Genomic DNA, 24,750 nt, shown 5'->3' on the forward strand with positions numbered 1-24,750 from the left:
TCCTCATAGTCCCCACACACAGACCACTGTGGACACTTACAGTTGAAGTGGGAAGTTTACATACACTTCGGTCGGAGTCATTAAAACTCGTTTTTCAACAACTCCACAAATTTCTTGTTAACAAACTATAGTTTTGGCAAGTCGGTTAGGACATCTACTTTGTACATGACACAAGTAATTTTTCCAACAATTGTTTACAGACAGATTATTTTACTTATAATTCACTGTATCACAATTCCAGTGGATCAGAAGTTTACATAGGCTAAGTTGACTGTGCCTTTAAACAGCTTGGAAAATTCCAGAAAATTATGTCATGGCTTTAGAAGCTTCTGATAGGCTAATTGACATCATTTGCGTCAATTGGTGGTGTACCTGTGGATGTATTTCAAGGCCTACCTTCAAACTCAGTGCCTCTTTGCTTGACATCATGGGAAAATCAAAAGAAATCAGCCAAGACCTCAGAAAAACAATTGTAGACCTCTACAAGTCTGGTTCATCCTTGGGAGCAACTTCCAAACGCCTGAAGGTACCACGTTCCTCTGTACAAACAATAATACGCAAGTATAAACACCATGGGACCATGCAGCCGTCATACCGCTCAGGAAGGAGAGAATAGGAGACGCGTTCTGTCTCCTAGAGATGAACGTACTTTGGTGCAAAAAGTGCAAATCAATCCCAGAACAACAGCAAAGAACCTTGTGAAGATGCTGGAGGAAACAGGTACAAATGTATCTATATCCATAGTAAAACGAGTCCTATATCGACAACCTGAAAGGCTGCTCGGTAAAACCCGCCATAAAAAAGCCAGACTATGGTTTGCAACTGCACATGGGGACAAAGACCGTACTTTTTGGAGAAATGTCCTCTGGTCTGATGAAAGAAAAATAGAATTGTTTGGCCATAATGACCACCGTTATCTTTGGAGGAAGAAGGGGGAGGCTTGCAAGCCGAAGAACACCATCCCAATCGTGAAGCATGGGGGTAGCAGCATCATGTTGTGGGGGTGCTTTGCTGCAGGAGGGACTGGTGCACTTCACAAAATAGTTTGCATCATGAGGTAGGAAAATTATGTGGATATATTGAAGCAACATCTCAAGACATCAGTCAGGAAGTTAGAGCTTGGTCGCAAATGGGTCTTCCAAATGAACAATGACCCCAAGCATACTTCCAAAGTTGTGTCAAAATGGCTTAAGGACAACAAAGTCAAGGTATTGGAGTAGCCATCACAAAGCCCTGACCTCAATCCTGTAGAAAACCTGTGTGCAGAACTGAAAAAGCGTGTGCGAGCAAGGAGGCCTACAAACCTGACTCGGTTACACCAGCTCTGTCTGGAGGAATGTGCCAAAATTCACCCAACTTATTGTGGGAAGCTTGTGGAAGGCTACCCAAAACATTTGACGCATTTTAAACAATTTAAAGGCAATGCTACCAAGTACTAATTGAGTGTATGTAAACTTCTGACCCACTGAGAATGTGATGATAGAAATAAAAGCTGAAATAAATAATCCTCTCTACTATTATTCTGACATTTCACATTCTTAAAATAAAGTGGTGATCCTAACTGACCTAAGACAGGGAATTTTTACTAGGATTAAGTGTCAGGAATTGTGAAAAACTGAGTTTAAATGTATTTGGCCAAGGTGTATGTAAAATTCCAACTTCAACTGTATCTCAGACCAGTTGTTGGTAGTTGGAAGGGTGGCGCAGATGAATGGTGAGCTCTGACGGAGGAGGAGGTGATCTTGAATATCTGAGAGCTGCTCCAGTCCCGTGCTTCCTCTCTGTAACTCAGTGATTTCCTGCTCCAGCTCTTCAATGAGCCTTTCAGCCCGCTTCTCTGCTACTTTAAGTCTCTTCTCAATCTCCATAATGACCTCAGCCTGGCTTCTCTCAATGGAGAGCACAAGAGCAGTGTTGACCTCCACACTGTCTGCTATCTGTTTTTCTGCATTTCTCTTGCTGAGCTCTACTGCCTGTTCAATCTCCTTAACCTTCAGCAGTCTCTCCTGGATCATCTTCTGAACTTTACCCTTAGTCTTCCTCATCTGAGTCATTCTCTCTCCATACTCTTCCTCCATGGGGACAGTCTTGTGAGTCTTGTGGTCTGTCTCAGTGCAGAACTGACACACACACGTCTGATCACTCCTACAGAACAGCTCCAGGGGTCTCTCATGCTTCTTACACACCCTGTCTTCCAGGTTCTCCACAGGGTTGATCAGTTTATGTTTCTTTAAAGAAGCCACTATCCGATGATGCTCCAGGTGAGTCTCACAGTAAGAGGCCAGACACACCAGGCAGGACTTCAGGGCCATGTGCTTTGTCTCAGTACAGACATCACATGGCACTTCTATGGGTTTGTCCTGGAGTGAAGGTTGTGGTTTCAACTGGAGCATGCTTCTTGAGATGAGCAGTTATTTCAGAAATTAAAATGCTGACATGAAGCTCAGGTCTGTGTCCTTAGACATTGGACACTGGCACAGGTCAGTGCTGTCCCAGTATCCTCTGATACAGGCCTTGCAGTAGTTGTGTCCACATGGGATGGAGACTGGCTCAGTGAACACATCCAGACAGATAGAACACTGGAACTGTTCTTCAGACAGGACAATGCTGGACGAAGCCATAGCTGGGAACAGACCGAAGAAAATATCATTTATGGTAGTCTTTCTGAAATGTCATCCAATATTCGTTTTTTATTCACAAATGTGTCCTCTCAGTGTCAACAACACACTTTTTATCACATCAAGGTATTTATATTTGGGCGGCATGTAGCCTAGTGGTTAGAGCGTTGGGCCAGTAACTGAAAGGTTGCTAGTTAGAAAATCTGTCATTCTGCCCCTGAACAAGTCAGTTAACCCACTGTTCCTAGGCCACCACTGTAAATAAGCATTTGTTCTTAACTGACTTGCCTAGTTAAATCAAGGTTTTTATCATCAGATTCTCTCTACTTTCTCTCTACTCACCTAAACATGTGTTGACTGTTGCTTTTCTTCCACTGATCAGGAAAAGAGCCAGAAAATGACTGGAGACTACAGTAGGTGCAGCTCTATAGATAGATAGATTCTTGAATTGTAAACGATTGATCCTGTTCATAACATTCAGGTTTCCAGTAAAGTTTCACTTCAGCAAAGTGACATTACTAAGCCCCTCTCTACCCTGCACTGTTTACTGAGAGAGAGAGAAAGACTGAGAGAAAGAAAGAGAGCGAGACAGAGAAAGAAAGAGAAAGAGACAGAGAGAGAAAGTGAGAGACAGAGAGACTGAGAGAGTCTGAGAGAAAGAGAGAGAGAGAGAGAGAGAGATAGAGGGTGAGAGGAGGGTTAAGTAAGTGTGTGGCAGTGTTATAAGTCATATGAGACCGTATAAAAAACAGATGTATTTTTTCATCTTGAATACATTCTCAGAACACTTTTAGCATGGTCTGTTCATTATGTTAGTTCATAATAACTGGGGTTTATGGGACCTTGAGTGGAATGTTATCCAAAAGTATTGTTCTCTGTTAACTGGGTGAAAAGTAATTATCAGCATCACATTTAACTAAGTCTCTGCCTCTCTGTGCTGTGTGTTTGACATCTGATATCCTATTCAGACAGTGAGAGGAGGAATAAGGGGCATGTTTGCATAGGCTGTAAATCCTACAGGAGGGAACACTGGCACATGGACTCAAAGATACACCCTTTACATTTATATTGTAATATACAGTGTTATGTCAGAGAAACCTTGATCATAATTCCATGTAATACATTTAACATATTTTATTTATTTATTTTATTTCACCTTTATTTAACCAGGTAGGCTAGTTGAGAACAAGTTCTCATTTACAATTGCGACCTGGCCAAGTGTAACGGCTGTCGGGAGAGAGAGTAGACCAAGGCGCAGCGGAGTTAGTGTTCATCATGATATTTAATAGCAGAAAGAACACTATACAAAACAAAAAAACTGACAGCCAAACAGTCCTGTCAGATGCAAACACTAACAGAAACAATTACCCACAAAACCCAAAGGAAAAACATGCTCCTTATGTGTGACTCCCAATCAGCAACAACGAGCTTCAGCTGTGCCTGATTGGGAGCCACACACGGCCCAAAACAAAGAAATACAAAAACATAGAGAAAGGAACATAGAACGCCACCCAATGTAACACCCTGGCCTAACCAAAATAAAGAACAAAAAACCCCTCTCTATGGCCAGGGCGTTACACCAAGATAAAGCAAAGCAGTTTGACACATACAACAACACAGAGTTACACATGGAGTAAAACAAACATACAGTCAATATTATAGTAGAAAAATAAGTCTATATACAAAGTGAGCAAATGAGGTGAGATAAGGGAGGTAAAGGCAAAAAAGGCCATGGTGGCGAAGTAAATACAATTGTAACGATCGTCAAAAGGAGTAGACCAAGGTGCAGCGTGGTATGTTTTCATCTTGATATTTATTTTAAATCTGAACACTTAAACATAATAATAAAAAATGACCGTCACGTCTTGCAGGCTTTACAAAGCAGTACAAAAAATAAGATCCCACTACTCAAGGAGGGAAAAGGGCTGCCTAAGTAATAGTAGAGAGAATTATTTATTTCAGCTTTATTTCTTTCATCACATTCTCAGTGGGTCAGAAGTTTACATACACTCAATTAGTATTTGGTAGCATTTCCTTTAAATTGTTTAACTTGGGTCAAATGTTTCGGGTAGCCTTCCATAAGCTTCCCACAATAAGTTGGGTGAATTTTGGCCCATTCCTCTTGACAGAGCTGATGTAACTGAGTCAAGTTTGTAGGCCTCCTTGCTCGCACACACGTTTTCAGTTCTGCACACAAGTTTTCTACAGGATTGAGGTCAGGGCTTTGTGATGGCTACTCCAATACATTGACTTTGTTGTCCTTAAGCCATTTTGACACAACTTTGGAAGTATGCTTGGGGTCATTGTCCATTTGGAAGACCCATTTGTGACTAAACTTTAACTTCCTGACTGATGTCTTGAGATGTTACTTCAATATATCCACATAATTTTCCTTCTTCATGATGCCATATATTTTGTGAAGTGCACCAGTCCCTCCTGCAGCAAAGCACCCCCACAACATGATGCTGCCACCCCTGTGCTTCACGGTTGGGATGGTGTTCTTCGGCTTGCAAGCCTCCCCCTTTTTCCTCCAAACATAACAATGGTCATTATGGCCAAACAGTTCTATTTTTGTTCCATCAGATCAGAGGACATTTCTCCAAAAAGTACAATCTTTGTCCCCATGTGCAGTTGAAAACCGTAGTCTGGCTTTTTTATGGCGGTTTTGGAGAAGTGGCTTCTTCCTTGCTGAGCGGCCTCTCAGGTTATGTTGATATAGGATATATATTTGTACCTGTTTCCTCCAGCATCTTCACAAGGTCCTTTGCTGTTGTTCTGGGATTGATTTGCACTTTTTGCACCAAAATATGTTCATCTCTAGGAGACAGAACACGTCTCCTTCCTGAGCGGAATGACGGCTGCGTGGTCCTATGGTGTTTATACTTGCGTACTATTGTTTGTACAGAGGAACGTGGTACCTTCAGGCATTTGGAAATTGCTCCCAAGGATGAACCATAGTTGTGGAGGTCTACAATTGTTTTTCTGAGGTCTTGGCTGATTTCTTTTGATTTTCCCATGATGTCAAGCAAAGAGGCACTGAGTTTGAAGGTAGGCCTTGAAATACATCCACAGGTACACCACCAATTAACGCAAAGGATGTCAATTAGCCTATCAGAAGCTTCTAAAACCATGACATCATTTTCTGGAATTTTCCAGAAAAAAAAAAAACTCAAAAAAGAGCAATTAAGTTTTGGAAACATCTAAAATACAGTGACCCCGTCTCATATCATTACCAAGCCCTGCAATACCTCTCATATCATTACCAAGCCCTGCAATACCTCTCACATCATTACCAAGCCCTGCAATACCTCTCATATCATTACCAAGCCCTGCAATACCTCTCATATCATTACCAAGCCCTGCAATACCTCTCATATCATTACCAAGCCCTGCAATACCTCTCATATCATTACCAAGCCCTGCAATACCTCTCATATCATTACCAAGCCCTGCAATACCTCTCATATCATTAACAAGCCCTGCAATACCTCTCATATCATTAACAAGCCCTGCAATACCTCTCACATCATTACCAAGCCCTGCAATACCTCTCATATCATTAACAAGCCCTGCAATACCTCTCATATCATTACCAAGCCCTGCAATACCTCTCATATCATTACCAAGCCCTGCAATACCTCTCACATCATTACCAAGCCCTGCAATACCTCTCATATCATTAACAAGCCCTGCAATACCTCTCATATCATTACCAAGCCCTGCAATACCTCTCATATCATTACCAAGCCCTGCAATACCTCTCATATCATTACCAAGCCCTGCAATACCTCTCATATCATTAACAAGCCCTGCAATACCTCTCACATCATTACCAAGCCCTGCAATACCTCTCATATCATTAACAAGCCCTGCAATACCTCTCATATCATTACCAAGCCCTGCAATACCTCTCACATCATTACCAAGCCACCAATTAACGCAAATGATGTCAATTTGCCTATCAGAAGCTTCTAAAACCATGACATCATTTTCTGGATTTTTCCAAGCTGTTTAAGGCTCAGTCAACTCCGTGTATGTAAACTTCTGACCCACTGGAATTGTGATACAGTTAATTTATACGTGAAATAATCTGTCTGTAAACAATTGTTGGAAAAATTACTTGTGTCATGCACAAAGTAGATGTCCTAACCGACTTAATAAGAATAATAATAAGAATCAAAATCGTCAACGGGACAACAGTAACAACAATAACCAAGGGTCTAAATAACCATACATTGAACAATAACAATAAGCATACAGTAGAGGACATGTGCAGGTTGATTGGTCTGCCAGACACTACCCCTCGTCTTATGGCAGGCAGCAATGTAGTGCGCTGCCAACCCACAGCTCTCTGCGTCCTCCCCCAACAGGACAGGTAGCCTACTCTCATCAGAGAGGTCTTTGAAACCTTGAATAAGGGTTTCAAATTTGGGGAAATGACACTAATTGTTTTATATTTTTTACATTTTGTCAGGAAATGCAGCTGCGTCTCAGGTTCTGCTGTTGTGCAGTGGGTTCTCTCTCTCTCTCTCTCTCTCTCTCTCTCTCTCTCTCTCTCTCTCTCTCTCCAATTTGCTTTGCTTTATTGGCATGACGTAACAATGTACATATTGCCAAAGCTTATTTTGGATATTTACAATATGAAAATAATAAGAATCAGAATTGCCAATGGGACAACAATAACCATGGGTCAAAATAACCATATATTGAACAATAACAATAAGCATACAGTAGAGGACATGTGCAGGTTGATTGGTCTGTCAGACTCTCTGTCTCTCTCTCTCTCTCTCTCTCTCTCGACAAGCCTAATGCAGATGAAAACGTTAAAGAAAAATAGTTTCTATGTTATTTTTGGTAATGGAGGATAAGAACACAAGTTTATGGTGTGGAGCGTAAGATGCAAAATGCAGGACAGCATTGCTGCTCAAAACAGTCGCTCAGGATGAGAAGGTCTGCTGAATGAGTCAAATGTAAATGTGATGCAGGGCTTAGTTACAGCGATTATACACTAGGACGCTCCTCTGTATGAAAAGGCTTTGCTTTAGGCCATTGTGGCCCTGAGTGACAAGCATAGCATTTTCTGTTGTAATACAGTAGCTACTCTACTGCTGTGTACTAGTCCTCATCATCATTCCAATCTGCCAGGCTCCTGATCTGTACACCCTAGCAGAGTATACTGTATCTCTCGTGTGTGTGTGCTTGTGTGTGTGTGTGTGTATGTGGGTGTGTGTACGTGTACGTGTGCGTGTTCGTGTGTGTGTGCGTGTGTGTGTGTACGTGTGTGTGTGTGTGTGCGTGTGTGTGTCACCTTGTCCACAGAAAAAGAGCAGAGAACTGAAACCCTCCACCATCACACTGACAGACAGAGTGCATTCCCATTTGGTGCAATTGGAGTAATGATAACATCAGTGAACAGGTGAAAAGAGGCTGAGAGGCTGGCAGACTAATGGAGAGAGGAGAGGGACAGTCCCTCCCAGGCACTGATACAGGTTATCTTAGGAGAGAGAGAGGGAAACAGAGAATGAGAGTGTGTGACAGAATATATATGTGACACAGATTGTGTGTGTGTGTGTGTGTGTGTGTGTGTGTGTGTGTGTGTGTGTGTGTGTGTGTGTGTGTGTGTGTGTGTGTGTGTGTGTGTGTGTGTGTGTGTGTGTGTGTGTGTGTGTGTGTGTGTGTTTGTGTGTGTGAGAGAGAGAGAGAAAGAGAAAGAGAGGGGGGAGGGGGGTGGGCTGTCCCCTCCAGACAGTGATCCGGGTTATGTTCGGAGAGAGAGAGGGAGACAGAGAAGGAGAGAGAAATTAAGGGAGAGAGAGAGGGAGGGAGAAGGAGGGAGCGAGACTGTGTGTGTGCATGCATGTGACAGATTGTGTTTGTGTGAGAGAGAGAAGGAGAGAGAGAGAGGTACTGTAGGTAAAAGTCATGGTAGGGGATAGAGTGGAGACTCTCAGCCAGGCATACAGGATGTGAGTGAGTGAGTGAGCACAGGTCTAAATGTGTGACATCGCGTGTGTGCTGTGCCACCGTATGGCCATGAATAAATACTGAAACCCGCCTGCTTGCATTTGTTTTCTGTGTTTTTCCCCCTTCCTTTTATCCCCTTCCCCCTCTTTCTCTCTCCCTCTCATGAGCGGAAAAAAGTAGACAGATTGGAGAGGGAGGGTGGAGGAGAGAGACGAGTCATTTGTGATTTAATCTGAACCGAACTCCCAGAAAAACACCAAATCTCCACAGTGACAGAGGACAGGGAGGAACAAGGCCTCTGACACACTGAAGTGCACAGAGAGAGAGAGAGGAAGGAGGGAGGGAGGAGAGAGGGAGACGAGAGAGGGAGAAGGGATGGGGATGATGTGGATGAAGAGAGGAACAGAAAGCAGAGGAAGAGAGGAGGGATGGAAGAAGGGAGGAAGATAATGGGAGAAATGACAGGGGGGTCTCAATGCCACCAACACCCTGCAGGGCAGAGAGGAGAGAGAGGGATGGAGGGGAGGAGGGGAGGAGAGAGGAGTGGAGGAGGGATGGAGAGGAGAGAGAGGAGTGGAGGAGGGATGGAGGGGAGGAGAGAGGAGTGGAGGAGGGATACAGAGGAGAGAGAGGAGTGGAGGAAGGATGGAGGGATGGAGAGGAGGAGAGAGGAGTGGAGGAGGGATGGAGAGGAGAGAGAGGAGTGGAGGAAGGATGGAGGGATGGAGAGGAGGAGAGAGGAGAGAGAGGAGTGGAGGGATGGACAGATGGAGAGGAGAGAGAGGAGTGGAGGAGGGATGGAGGGATGGAGAGGAGAGAGAGGAGTGGAGGAGGGATGGAGGGGAGGAGAGAGGAGTGGAGGAGGGATGGAGGGGAGGAGAGAGGAGAGAGAGGAGTGGAGGGATGGACAGATGGAGAGGAGAGAGAGGAGTGGAGGAGGGATGGAGGGATGGAGAGGAGAGAGAGGAGTGGGGGAAGGATGGAGGGATTGAGAGGAGAGAGAGGAGTGGAGGGATGGAGAGATGGAGAGGAGAGAGGAGTGGAGGGATGGACAGATGGAGAGGAGAGAGAGGAGTGGAGGGATGGAGAGATGGAGAGGAGAGAGGAGTGGAGGGATGGACAGATGGAGAGGAGAGAGGAGTGGAGGGATGGAGAGATGGAGAGGAGAGAGAGGAGTGGAATAGGGATGGAGGGATGGAGAGGATAGAGAGGAGTGGAGGGATGGAGGGATGGAGAGGAGAGAGAGGAGTGGAGGGATGGACAGATGGAGAGGATAGAGAGGAGTGGAGGGATGGAGGGATGGAGAGGAGAGAGAGGAGTGGAGGAGGGATGGAGGGATGGAGAGGAGTGTGGGAGGGAAGGAGAGAAGCAGAGGAGGAGAGACAGGACAGGGAGGAGCAGGGACACTGGAGGGCAGAGGAAGACAGAGAGGGAGGGAGGCAGTGAAGGGAAGAGAAAGAGGGAGCGAGAGAAAGAGGGGAGAATGAGGAACAAGACGAAGGGAGGAAAAATATATAAAGAGTATCCACAGGCCCTCAAGACAAAGAGAAGGAATTATGAAAAGAGAAGGGGGAGGAAAGGGTTAACGGAAAACTCTCTCCCTCTTTGTCTGCTTCTCTTAGCTTAGTGCCCCAGGTCCAATCACCATATCTCCATCTCAGACCCACTTCTCATCTCTGTGGCTCTATAGAAAACACACCCATGCAAACGCAAAGCTTCCTCACAGCAATCAGCGTGATCATACTCAGCTGGCTCTAATATACACCAGGCCTGTACTGTACGGTATTCATACAAGCTCAAAGCTCACAGTGTGAGTTTGGAACATATTTCATAACACCAGGAAGACTGATGTATACATCAGTACATGATGCAGCTGTATACAGTAGATTGAAATGTAACAGTCAGTCATATAATGAGACATTTACAGGCACTCCATTACCATAATCATTTGTTTTGGATACTGCTTCAGTGAGTATGGTAATGATGATGATGATGATGATGTACGCCTAGCATTGAGCACACACGCATGCACAGACACAGACACAGACACAGACACAGACAGACAGACAGACAGACAGACAGACAGACAGACAGACAGACAGACAGACAGACAGACAGACAGACAGACAGACAGACAGACAGACAGAAACAGACACACAGACACACAGACACACACACACACAGACACACACACAGGTTTTGACTTCCTCTGATGGGACCCCAGACCCATCTAATGAACTGGAGCCTCATCATGCAATCTATTACCAATGTCAACGTTGATGATGTCATATCGATCAGTAGCTATGTTTCAAATGACACCCTATATACCCAATGAAGTGCACTACTTTTGACCAGAGCCCTGAGTGTGTGTGTGTGTGTTTTGAGATTTGCCCAGTGATTTGTCCTCTGCTTACCCCAGTGTCAGGATAGGTGGTCCAGCCAAGCTCCGAGGTAGACTCTGTTGTGTCCAGCAGCATCACTGACAGAGAGAGGGAGAGAGAGAGACAGACAGAGACAGAGAGACAGAGAGAGAGAGAGAGAGAGAGAGACAGAGACACAGAGAGACAGAGACAGAAAGACACAGAGGAGAGACAGAGACAGAGAGACACACAGAGAGAGAGAGACAGACAGAGAGACACAGAGAGAGAGAGAGAGAGAGAGACAGAGAGACAGAGAGACAGAGAGACACACACAGAGAGAGAGACACAGAGAGAGAGACAGAGACACAGAGAGAGAGAGAGAGAGAGAGACAAAGACAGAGAGACACAGAGAGAGAGACAGAGAGACAGAGACAGAGGGAGGGGAGGGGGAGAGAGAGATAGAGAGAGAGGGGGAGACAGAGACAGAGAGACAGAGGGAGGGGAGGAGGAGAGAGTGATAGAGAGACACAGAGAGAGAGAGACAGAGAGAGAGACAGAGACAGAGAGACAGAGGGAGGGGAGGGGGAGAGAGAGATAGAGAGACACAGAGAGAGAGAGACAGAGACAGAGAGAGAGACGGAGACAGAGAGACAGAGACAGAGAGAGAGAGAGACAGAGGGAGGGGAGGGGGAGAGAGATAGAGAGACACAGAGAGAGAGAGACAGAGACAGAGAGAGAGACAGACAGAAAGAGAGAGACAGAGACAGAGGGAGGGGAGGGGGAGAGAGTGATAGAGAGAGAGACAGAGACAGAGAGACAGAGGGAGGGGAGGGGGAGAGAGAGATAGAGAGAGAGGGGGGGAAGGGGGATAGAAGGGGGGGCGGGGGCAAATTATATTGTTATAAAAGTGACAACCAGAGCATTGATTTATCACGTGAGGAAACGGTTGGTGAACCACTAGTCCATAACACCAACAGCATCCAGACAAGAAGCCTTACTACCACTTATTCCCACGTTTCATGCAGTAACTTTGAGTGCCTGCAACAGCATTCTATAAACCCTTGGACGTCAGCTACTTTAGGATTAGGGAAGCAAACAGTCATGATTTGACATGAGAGAGAGAGACCCTCAGTCTGCTTCAATCAGTCCTTGTAAAGTTCTTGAAGAGTGAGTGATTGAACAGACGACTAAACAGACCAGTGTTCAGAACACATGCAGTGTTGATGGAGGAACACATGACCTGTGATTGATGCTGACACCAGCACAGACAGGGTTAACACAGAGCAAACACACTGTCTGCCTTCATCACACACTGCACTAATCAGCTAACCTAATTAGCATGCAGACATACACACACAAGCGCGTGCGCTGACACACACACACACACACACGCGTGCACACACACCACTCACACAAACACACACATGAACACACAGAAAGAGAGAGAGAGATAGCGACAGAGAGGGAGATGAGAGAGACTGACACAGAGAGGCAGAGAGACACAGAGAGAGATGAGAGAGACTGACACAGAGAGGCAGAGAGCCACAGAGAGGGAGATGAGAGAGACTGACACAGAGAGGCAGAGAGCCACAGAGAGAGATGAGAGAGACTGACACAGAGAGAGACACAGAGAGGCAGAGAGCGACAGAGAGAGAGATGAGAGAGACTGACACAGAGAGACAGAGAGCAACAGAGAGAGAGATGAGAGAGACTGACACAGAGAGAGACAGAGAGCGACAGAGAGATGAGAGAGACTGACACAGAGAGCGACAGAGAGATGAGAGAGACTGACACAGAGAGAGACACAGAGAGAGATGAGAGAGACTGACACAGAGAGAGACAGAGAGCAACAGAGAGAGATGAGAGAGACTGACACAGATAGAAACAGAGAGCGACAGAGAGAGAGATGCCATTACGCCATTAAAAAGCACATTCAAATTGAAATACCTATTAAAATTTGGCTAAAACTAATTTAATATGTCATTGAACCAATGAACCAACTTTATGACAGCGAGGTGTGGGGTCCACTTGCAAAACAAGATTTCACCAAATGGGACAAACACCCCATTAAAACCCTGCATGCAGAGTTCTGTAAGATTCTCCTACATGTCCAGAGGAAAACTACAAACAATCCCTGCAATACCTCTCATATCATTACCAAGCCCTGCAATACCTCTCATATCATTACCAAGCCCTGCAATACCTCTCATATCATTACCAAGCCCTGCAATGCCAAGAGCTGAGCAAAGAAAAGAGTCCCCTCATCCAGCTGGTCCTTGGGCTGAGTTCACAAACCTGTTCTACTAACACACTGAAGCCTCAGGACCAGAACATCCAATCAATCAGAATAAACCAAATTACAACACAGTCAAAACAAAACTACATTGCTTATTGGGAAACACAAGCACAAACACAAAGCAAAATGCAGTGCCATCTGGCCCTAAATCGACAGTACATTATGGCTAAATATTTGACCATGGTTACTGATCAAAACCTTAGAAAAACCTTGACAAAGTACAGGCTCAGTGAGCACAGCCTTGCCATTGAGAAGGGTAGACACAGGAAAACCTGGCTCCCTGTAGAGGAAAGGCTGTGCAACCACTGCACAACAGCAGAACCTGAGACGCAGCTGCATTTCCTGACAAAATGTCAAAAATATAAAACAATTAGAGAGTGTCATTTCCCCAAATTTGAAACCCTTATTCAAGGTTTCAAAGACCTCTCTGATGAGGATAGGCTACCTGTCCTGTTGGGGGAGGACGCAGAGAGCTGTGGGTTGGCAGCGCACTACATTGCTGCCTGCCATAAGACGAGGGACAGTGTCTGGCAGACCAATCAACCTGCACATGTCCTCTACCATATGCTTATTGTTATTGTTGAATGTATGGTTATATTGAACCTTGGTTATTGTTGTTACTGTTGTCCCGTTGACAATGTTGATTCTAATATATATATTTTTTTAATATTGTAAATATCCAAAATAAGCTTTGGCAATATGTACATTGTTACGCCATGCCATAAAGCAAATTGAATTGAATTGAGATGAAAGAGACTGACACAGAGAGAGACAGAGAGCGACAGAGAGAGATGAGAGAGACTGACACAGAGAGAGACAGAGAGCGACAGAGAGAGATGAGAGAGACTGACACAGAGAGAGACAGAGAGCGACAGAGAGAGGTGAGAGAGACTGACACAGAGAGAGACAGAGAGCGACAGAGAGAGATGAGAGAGACTGACACAGAGAGAGACAGAGAGCGACAGAGAGAGATGAGAGAGACTGACACAGAGAGAGACAGAGAGCGACAGAGAGAGATGAGAGAGACTGACACAGAGAGAGACAGAGAGCGACAGAGAGCGACAGAGAGAGATGAGAGAGACTGACAGAGAGCGACAGAGAGAGATGAGAGAGACTGACACAGAGAGAGACAGAGAGCGACAGAGAGAGATGAGAGAGACTGACACAGAAAGAGACAGAGAGCGACAGAGAGCGACAGAGAGAGATGAGAGAGACTGACACAGAGAGAGACACAGAGAGAGATGAGAGAGACTGACACAGAGAGAGACAGAGAGCAACAGAGAGAGATGAGAGAGACTGACAGAGAGAGACACAGAGAGAGATGAGAGAGACTGACACAGAGAGGCAGAGAGCAACAGAGAGAGAGATGAGAGAGATGAGAGAGACTGACACAGAGAGAGACAGAGAGCGACAGAGAGAGATGAGAGAGACTGACACAGAGAGAGACACAGAGAGAGATGAGAGAGACTGACACAGAGAGAGACAGAGAGCAACAGAGAGAGATGAGAGAGACTGACAGAGAGAGATGAGAGAGACTGACACAGAGAGGCAGAGAGCAACAGAGAGAGAGATGAGAGAGACTGACACAGAGAGAGACAGAGAGCGACAGAGAGAGATGAGAGAGACTGACACAGAGAGAGACACAGAGAGAGATGAGAGAGACTGACACAGAGAGAGACAGAGAGCAACAGAGAGAGATGAGAGAGACTGACAGAGAGAGATGAGAGAGACTGACACAGAGAGGCAGAGAGCAACAGAGAGAGAGATGAGAGAGACTGACACAGAGAGACAGAGAGCGACAGAGAGAGATGAGAGAGACTGACAGAGAGAGACAGAGAGAGACAGAGAGCGACAGAGAGAGATGAGAGAGACTGACAGAGAGAGACAGAGAGAGACAGAGAGCGACAGAGAGAGATGAGAGAGACTGACAGAGAGAGACAGAGAGAGACAGAGAGCGACAGAGAGAGATGAGAGAGACTGACAGAGAGAGACAGAGAGCTACAGAGAGAGGTGAGAGAGACTGACAGAGAGAGACAGAGAGCGACAGAGAGAGATGAGAGAGACTGACACAGAGAGAGACAGAGAGAGACAGAGAGCGACAGAGAGAGATGAGAGAGACTGACAGAGAGAGACAGAGAGCTACAGGGAGAGGTGAGAGAGACTGACAGAGAGAGACAGAGAGCGACAGAGAGGGAGATGAGAAAAGTAGTGCACTGTCTGTGTCAGAGAGACTGACACAGAGGCAGAGCGCTGAAGGCTACATCACACAGATACAGAAACCATCTTCTGTTTACAAATGAATCATTTCTGCATTTCAGCCATAACATTTGAATGTATTATCATTTGTAATTAATGTTACAGACTTTTCTGCATGAGAGGGGAAGATCGTTCTGTCTTTTTCTCCAACAGAAACAGAGATCGAGATAAAGTGGGAGACTGTCACCTAAATGACGATCAGGGAGATGGAATGTGATCTGAAAAGGTGGTTTGGCTAGACAGATAACACAGTGACCCACGCTAAAGAGATGCTTTAACTCTCTCCCTCTCCCCTCTCCCTCTCCCCTCTCCCTCTCTCCCCTCTCCCTCTCCCCTCTCCCTCTCCCCTCTCCCTCTCTCTCCCTCTCCCCTCTCCCTCTCTCCCCTCTCCCTCTCCCTCTCCCTCCCCTCTCCCTCTCTCTTTGTCGATCAGTGCTTGACCTTAAAACACAAGAAACTGATATAATTCTTAGCCAGCATCAAATCCACTCCATCGCCCCCCCCCCTACCCCTCCCCCCCGCCCGCCTCGCTCTGTCTCTCCCTCTCTCTCCCGCTTTCTCTCGTAAAGAGATTTATTTTGGATTATGCTCGCAGATGGAGACCTCCACAAATCATCCTTTAACCCCCCCCCCCCCCTACATGCCCGTCTCCCTCCCTCCCTCATGATCTCATGTTACACTAAAGTAAACCAGGGTCCTGAAGGTACGTATTAACATCAAGGGCAGAATTGAAATAGACTATGATAGCAAAAGATTATATCCAACTGCAGGCATTTTAATGAATAGCTCCACTAAAACCATTGTACTGTACAGTCTGTAAACTGTGGTGAATATCTTGGAGGAGATAGGAATAGGCATACTTAACTTAAAACAAGTCTAACACACCTCTAAGAATACAAACTACAGGATCCCCTCACCCATAGTCTCAGTTAATACCCTTAATAACCTTTTAGAGTCTTTCGTCATATATCAAGACTCATCTTGATCACTTCATCTCTCTCTTTTCTATTTTCTCTTCTCTCTCTCTGTCTTTCTCCTAAGTCTTTCTCTCTCTTTCTCTGTCTTTCTCTCTCTCCTTCTCTTTCTCTCTCTGTCTCTGTCTCTCTTTCTCTCTCTCTCTGTCTCTCTCTGTCTCTGTCGCTCTGTCTCTCTCTCTGTCTCTCTGTCTCTGTCGCTCTGTCTCTCTTTGTCTCTGTCGCTCTGTGTCTGTCTCTGTCGCGCTCTCTCTCTGTCTCTCTCTCTGTCTGTCTCTCTGTCTCTGTCTCTGTCGCTCTCTCTCTGTCTCTGTCTCTCTCTCTGTCTCTCTGTCTCTCTGTCTCTGTCTCTCTCTCTCTCTCTCTGTCTCTCTCTCTCTCTCTCTCTCTCTCTGTCTCTCTCTGTCTCTCTTTCTCTCTGTCTCTCTCTGTCTCTCGCTGTCTCTCTCTGTCTCGGTCTCTCTCTGTCTCTCTCTGTCTCTCTCTGTCTCTCTCTGTCTCTCTCTGTCTCTCGCTGTCTCTCTCTGTCTCGGTCTCTCTCTGTGACACGCTGTTTCTCTGATACACACTGACTGATCCTTCCAGATTATTATTATAGATAATATTTTTAGTGCTTTAAACAGTATAACCATTGCACAAGCATACACGCAAATATACACACCCAACAAACACACACAAAAAACTCCCATTGACTCATGCACATGCACACATACAGTACCAGTCAAAGGTTTGGACACCTACTCATTCCAGGGTTTTTCTTTATTTTTACTATTTTCTACATTGTACAATAATAGTGAAGACATCAAAAACTATGAAAAAACACATATGGAATCATGTAGTAACCAAAAACGTGTTGAACAAATCAAAATATATTTTACATTTTATTTTTCTTCAAGGTAGCCACCCTTCGCCTTGATGACAGTTTGCACACTCTTGGCATTCTCACAACCAGCTTCATGCTTTACCAACAGTCTTGAAGGAGTTCCCACGTATGCTGAGCACTTGCTGGCTGCTTTTCCTTCACTCTGCGGTCCAACTCATCCCAAACCATCTCAATTGGGTTGAGGTCGGGGGATTGTGGAGGCCAGGTCATCTGATGCAGCACTCCATCACTCTCCTTCATGGTCAAATAGCCCTTACACAGCCTGGAGGTGTGTTGGGTCATTGTCCTGTTGAAAAACAAATGATAGTCCCACTAAGCGTAAACCAGATGCAAAGGCGTATCGTTGCAGAATGCTGGGGTAGTCATGCTGGTTAAGTGTGCCTTGAATTCTAAATAAATCACAGACAGTGTCACCAGTGAAGCACCCCCACACCATCACACTTCCTCCTCCATGCTTCACAGTGGGAACCACACATGCGGAGATCATCCGTTCACCTACTCTGTGTCTCACAAAACCAAAAATCTCAAATTTGGACTCATCAGACCAAAGGACTGATTTCCACCGGTCTTATGTCCATTGCTTGTGTTTCTTGGCCCAAGCAAGTCTCTTCTTCTTATTGGTGTCCTTTAGTAGTGGTTTCTCTGCAGCAACTCGACCATGAAGGCCTGATTCACACGGTCTCGTCTGAAAAGTTGAGGTTGAGATGTGTCCGTTACTTCAACTCTGAAGCATTTATTTGGGCTGCAATTTCTGAGGCTGGAAACTCGAATGAACTTAAGGTAACTCTGGGTCTTCCTTTCCTGTGGTGGTCCTCATGAGAGCCAGTTTCATCATAGCACTTGATGGTTTTTGCGACTGCACTGGAAGAAACGTTCAGTGTTCTTGAAATTTTCCGCATTGACTGACTTTCATGTCTTAAAGTAATGGACTGTCATCTGTCTTTGCTTATTTGACCTGTTCTTGCCATAATATGGACTTGGTCTTTTACCAACTAGGGCTATGTTCTGTATACCACCCCTACCTTGTCACAACACAACTGATTGGCTCAAACACATTTAGAAGGAAAGAAATTCCACACATTTTTATTAAAAAAAATGTATTTCACCTTTATTTAACCAGGTAGGCTAGTTGAGAACAAGTTCTCATTTACAACTGTGACCTGGGCAAGATAAAGCAAAGCAGTTCGACACATACAACCGAGTTACACATGGAATAAACAAACATACAGTCAACAATACAGTAGAAAAAAAGTCTATATACAGTGTGTGCAAATGAGGTAAGATAAGGGAGGTAAGGCAAATAATAGGCCAATAGTGGCGAAGTAATTACAATATAGCAATTCAACACTGGAGTGATAGATGTGCAGAAGATTAATGTGCAAGTAGAGATACTGGGGTACAAAGGAGCAAAATAAATAAATAAATACAGTATGGGGATAAGGTAGTTGCATGGGCTATTTACAGATGGGCTATGTACAGGTGCAGTGATCTGTGAGCTGCTCTGACAGCTGGTACTTAAAGTTAGTGAGGGAGATATGAGTCTCCAGCTTCAGTGATTTTTGCAGTTCGTTCCAGTCATTGGCATCAGAGAGTTAGAATGAAAGGAGGTCAAAAGAGGAATTGGCTCTGGGGGTGACCAGTGAAATATACCTGCTGGAGCACGTGCTACGGGTGGGTGCTGCTATGGTGACAAGTGAGCTGAGATAAGGCGGAGCTTTACCTAGCAAATATTTGTAGATGACCTGGAGCCAGTGAGTTTGGCGACGAGTATGAAGCGAGGGCAAGCCAACGAGAGTGTGCAGGTCGCAGTGGTGGGTAGTATATGGGGCTTTGGTGACAAAACGGATGGCACTGTGATAGACTGCATCCAATTTGTTGAGTAGAGTGTTGGAAGCTATTTTGTAAATGACATCACCAAAGTCGAGGATCGGTAGGATGGTCAGTTTTACGAGGGTATGTTTGGCAGCATGAGTGAAGGATGCATTGTGGTGAAATAGGAAGCCGATTCTAGATTTAATTTTGGATTGGGGATGCTTAATGTGAGTCTGGAAGGAGAGTTTACAGTCTAACCAGACACCTAGGTATTTGTAATTGTCCACATATTCTAAGTCAGAACCGTCCAGAGTAGTGATGCTGGACGGGCGGGCAGGTGCGGGCAGCGATCGGTTGAAGAGCATGCATTTAGTTTTACTTGCATTTAAGAGCAGTTGGAGGCCATGGAAGGAGAGTTGTATGGCATTGAAGCACGTCTGGAGGTTAGTTAACACAGTGTCCAATGAAGGGCCAGAAGTATACAGAATGGTGTCGTCTGCGTAGAGGTGGATCAAAGAATCACCAGCAGCAAGAGCGACATCATTGATGTATTAAGAGAAGAGAGTCGGCCCGAGAATTGAACCCTGTGGCACCCCCATAGAGACTGCCAGAGGTCCGGACAACAGGCCCTTTGATTTGACTCACTGTACTCTATCAGAGAAGTAGTTGGTGAACCAGGCGAGGCAGTCATTTGAGAAACCAAGGCTGTTGTCTGCCGATAAGAATACGGTGATTGACAGAGTCGAAAGCCTTGGCCAGGTCGATGAATACGGCTGCACAGTATTATCTCTTATCGATGGCGGTTATGATATTGTTTAGTACCTTGAGCATGGCTGAGGTGCACCCATGACCAGCTCTGAAACCAGATTGCATAGCGGAGAAGGTACGGTGGGATTGGAAATGGTCGGTAATCTGTTTGTTAGCTTGGCTTTCGAAGACCTTAGAAAGGCAGGGTAGGATAGATATAGGTCTGTAGCAGTTTGGGTCTAGAGTGTCTCGCCCTTTGAAGAGGGGGATGACCGCGGCAGCTTTCCAATCTTTGGGAATCTCAGACGACACGAAAGAGAGGTAGAACAGGCTAATAATAGGGGTTGCAACAATTTTGGCAGATCATTTTAGAAAGAGAGGGTCCAGATTGTCTAGCCCGGCTGATTTGTAGGGGTCCAGATTTTGCAGCTCTTTCAGAACATCAGAAATCTGGATTTGGGTGAAGGAGAAATGAGGAGGCTTGGGTGAGTTGCTGTGGGGGGTGCAGGGCTGTTGCCAGGTGGAAAGCATGGCCAGGTAGGGGTAGCCAGGTGGAAAGCATGGCCAGCCGAAGAAAAATGTTTATTGAAGGTCTTAATTATCGTGGATTTATCGGTGGTGACAGTGTTTCCTAGCCTCAGTGCAGTGGGCAGCTGGGAGGAGGTGCTCTTATTCTCCATGGACTTTACAGTGTCATTTTTTACATTTTAGTCAGCAGACGCTCTTATCCAGAGCGACTTACAGTAGTGAATACATACATTTCATACATTTCATTTTCATTTCATGCATTTGTATTTTTTTTTGTACTGGCCCCCCGTGGGAATCGAACCCAAAACCCTGGCGTTGCACACACCATGCTCTACCAACTTTTTTGAGTTTGTGCTACAGGATGCAAATTTCTGTTAGAAAAAGTTAGCCTTAGCTTTCCTAACTGCCTGTGTATATTGGTTCCTAACTTCCCTGAAAAGTTACATATCACTGGGGCTATTCGATGCTAATGCAGTACGCCACAGGATGTTTTTGTGCTGGTCAAGGGCAGTCAGGTCTGGAGTGAACCAAGGGCTATATCTGTTCCTGGTTCTAGATTTTTTTAATTGGGCATGCTTATTTAAGATGGTGAGGAAGGCACTTTTAAAGAATACAGAGACTGACGGGATGAGGTCAATATCCTTCCAGGATACCCGAGCCAGGTCGATTAGAAAGGCCTGCTCGCTGAAGTGTTTTGGGTAGCGTTTGACAGTGATGAGGGGTGGTCGTTTGACCGCAGACCCATAACGGATGCAGGCAATAAGGCAGTGATTGCTGATATCTTGGTTGAAAGCAGCAGAGGTGTATTTGGAGGGCAAGTTGGTTAGGATGATATCTATGAGGGTGCCCGTGTTTACAGATTTGGGGTTGTACCTGGTGGGTTCATTGATAATTTGTGTGAGATTGAGGGCATCAAGTTTAGATTGTAGGATGGCCGGGGTGTTAAGCATGTCCCAGTTTAGGTCACCTAGCAGCAAATTAACAAGGCACACCTGCTAATTGAAATGCATTCCAGGTGACTACCTCATGAAGCTGGTTGAGAGAATGCAAGAGTGTACACAGCTGTCATCAAGGCAAACGGTGGCTACTTTGAAGAATCTCAAATATAAAATATATTTGGACTTGTTTAACACTTTTTTGTTTACTACATGATTCCATATGTGTTATTTCATAGTTTTGATGTCTTCACTATTATTCTACAATGTAGAAAATAGTTTAAAAAATACAGAAAAACCCTTAAATGAGTAGTTGTGTCCAAACTTTTGACTGGTACTGTGTATGCAAGCACAAGAAGAATCTACAAGCATGCATGCATGAGCACATACGCGCACACACACACACACACACACACACACACACACACACACACACACACACACACACACACACACACACACACACACACACACACACACACACACACACACACACACTCTCACACACACACACACACACACACACACACACACACACACACACACACACACACACACACACACACACACACACATTATGGCCGCCATAGGAATACGGATACTTTTTATATCCTGGTAGAACACAACACTAACGGATGTCTCATTTCACATTTAATTAACCCTCTTCTTTGGGCCAGATTCATGTATAAATCATAGAAATTTAATATTGATGTCTCTACTATTTAGCTTCTTGTCAGACGTGAAGAGCCGAGAATCTGACTGTCCATATCTTACATCTCTTCTCTACGGGACTAAGCCTCACTTCAGCTAAGAGCACGGAAACGTTATTTTCGGAGAATTGATGTCAATTCTGTTTCTGCCAGCTCTGCAAACTATCCTCCATGATGAAAACCAACCGCTCTATGACAGTTGGCATTCAAATTGGCATTATATTTACAATGGAATATGTGTTTCTTGGAAATGATATTGGAACTAGTGCCAGAATTCAACTATTCTAGTGTGTTGTGTGACAATAAAAGGTTTGTCACTGAAACATTGACTACTCTCCTTTCAATCGCCTTTGTTTTTCAATATCACACAGCCCCAAGGGATAACTGTCTTTACAGCGTAGCGCTGAGCTCAGTGTCAATAACACACACTAATGAATGAATCACCTTATGGAGGTAATATCATTATCTGCAGTGTGGTGACTGAGCCCTCTGGCTTGAGCCCTCTGGCTTGTCTTACATGATCAGCCTGCTGTCTTTCCCTGGCAGTGTCGGTGGTTGAGGTGACTTGTGTCTGTAGTCACAATCTGAACAAGGCAGTTAACCCACTGTTCCTAGGCCGTCATTGTAAATAAGAATTGGTTCTTAACTGACTTGCCTAGTTAAATAAAGGTTAAATAAAAAATAATGAAAATCACAAATGGGATTTCAACCACAACCCCTCTTCTTTAACGTTAACCCTAACATTACCCCTAAACCATAGATTTTACTGTCACTCTAGTTCTCCCCAGTATCTGACTTTAAAAAGTCAGGCCACCAACAAACACCCACAACTGCACTGTGAACAGCAGTAGGCCTCCTTTACACTATCCCTGCTTCCTCCAGTCCCCATTCTAGAGGGAAGACACTCAAAGTGCGTCCCTGACAGATGAGAAATCTGCTGAGTCTGCAATCTGGGCCTGAGTGGTGTGTTAATGCAGTGGTCTGTCTGGTCACTCTTTCACTCGCTCTCTCGCTCTGTGTACCAATGGATCTATCTATCACACATTCATTATTCTCTCTTTCCTCTATACCTCTGTCTTTTCTCCCCCTTTCCTTCCATCTGTCCCCGTGTCCATCTCATCCTCTCCTCTATACCTCTGTCTTTTCTCCCCCTTTCCTTCCATCTGTCCCCGTGTCCATCTCATCCTCTCCTCTATACCTGTCTTTTCTCCCCCTTTCCTTCCATCTGTCCCCGTGTCCATCTCATCCTCTCCTCTATACCTCTGTCTTTTCTCCCCCTTTCCTTCCATCTGTCCCCGTGTCCATCTCATCCTCTCCTCTATACCTCTGTCTTTTCTCCCCCTTTCCTTCCATCTGTCCCCGTGTCCATCTCATCCTCTCCTCTATACCTCTGTCTTTTCTCCCCCTTTCCTTCCATCTGTCCCCGTGTCCATCTCATCCTCTCCTCTATACCTGTCTTTTCTCCCCCTTTCCTTCCATCTGTCCCCGTGTCCATCTCATCCTCTCCTCTATACCTCTGTCTTTTCTCCCCCTTTCCTTCCATCTGTCCCCGTGTCCATCTCATCCTCTCCTCTATACCTGTCTTTTCTCCCCCTTTCCTTCCATCTGTCCCCGTGTCCATCTCATCCTCTCCTCTATACCTCTGTCTTTTCTCCCCCTTTCCTTCCATCTGTCCCCGTGTCCATCTCATCCTCTCCTCCTCTACGTGAGTCTATTATTCATCTGTAAAGTGACAGTGGGCAGGCTTCTCCGTACCTTAAATAAGGAGATACATGCTGTTTCATAATTGATGCCAGAGCCACTGTTTGTTTGGTACGGGCTGTGACACCGCAGAGTGAGAGAATGGAAGAAAGGAAGGCTGGTGGACGGACAGAAGAGGGACAGAGAGAGAGGGAGAAAACGAGAGGGGATGGGTTGTGACACAGGAGACAGAATGAAAGAAAGAAGACAGACAGACAGACAGTACAGTATGTGTTTATCTCCTGTCTTTGGGGAAGACAGACACACGTAGAGAGAGAAAACTAAAGTGTTGTTCTCCCCCTCTCTAATCCTTACGTCTCTCTGTCTTGTGGTGATAATATGCACTCCACTCTCTGCTGGAGTGTAAAGGTGACTCGCATTAGTTTCTGTCCCACTGTCACTGGTGTGTTCACTTCACTTGAGTGGCCTTGCCTGCTCTCTTTCTTGCTCTCTCTCTTTCCATCCCTCCATCACCCTTCCTTTCTATGTAGCTACAGTTGTTAATGAATACACTGCCACCCACTGTGAGTAGTGTCTAGTACTGTACACATTAGTCATATCTAAAAGGAGACGTAGGCTGCCTTGACACTTTCCAGGCAGTACAGTCAGTTAGCACTCTACCAACCTCTTCCCTGTTAATATTGATGGAGACCAAAGGTGTGTGTGTCATGCTTTAGCACCTCTCGGCAATGGGCCCAAACACACCTACAAAACACACACACACACTCACACACACTGAAGGTAAGGCACACAAACATGCTTTACCACCTCTCGGCAATGGGCCCAAACACACCTACAAAACACACACACACACTCATACACACTGAAGGTAAGGCACACAAACATGCTTTAGCACCTCTCCGTGATGGGCCCAAATACACTTACAAAACACACACACACACTCACACACACTGAAGGTAAGGCACA

At 45.3% G+C, this 24,750-nt stretch overlaps 1 protein-coding gene and 1 long non-coding RNA gene across 2 annotated transcripts in view; one reads left to right on the top strand and one right to left on the bottom strand.

The window, feature by feature from the left end:
* The window catches only part of LOC115188374 (ephrin type-B receptor 5), a gene marked incomplete in the record, with an annotated part of 53,156 nt that overhangs the window by 22,927 nt on the left and 5,479 nt on the right, over positions 1–24,750 (bottom strand). The window contains 1 exon segment of the mRNA XM_029747180.1: positions 10,997–11,061. Within this exon segment, the coding sequence (XP_029603040.1) occupies positions 10,997–11,061 (65 nt within the window).
* Positions 15,645–22,406, top strand: LOC115188382 (uncharacterized). Its single transcript, XR_003876403.1, has 2 exons — positions 15,645–15,720; positions 22,100–22,406. It is a non-coding gene; the product is annotated as an uncharacterized LOC115188382 (long non-coding RNA).

The sequence above is a fragment of the Salmo trutta genome, chromosome 3, assembly GCF_901001165.1.
Source record: "Salmo trutta chromosome 3, fSalTru1.1, whole genome shotgun sequence".
Lineage (NCBI taxonomy): Eukaryota > Metazoa > Chordata > Actinopteri > Salmoniformes > Salmonidae > Salmo > Salmo trutta.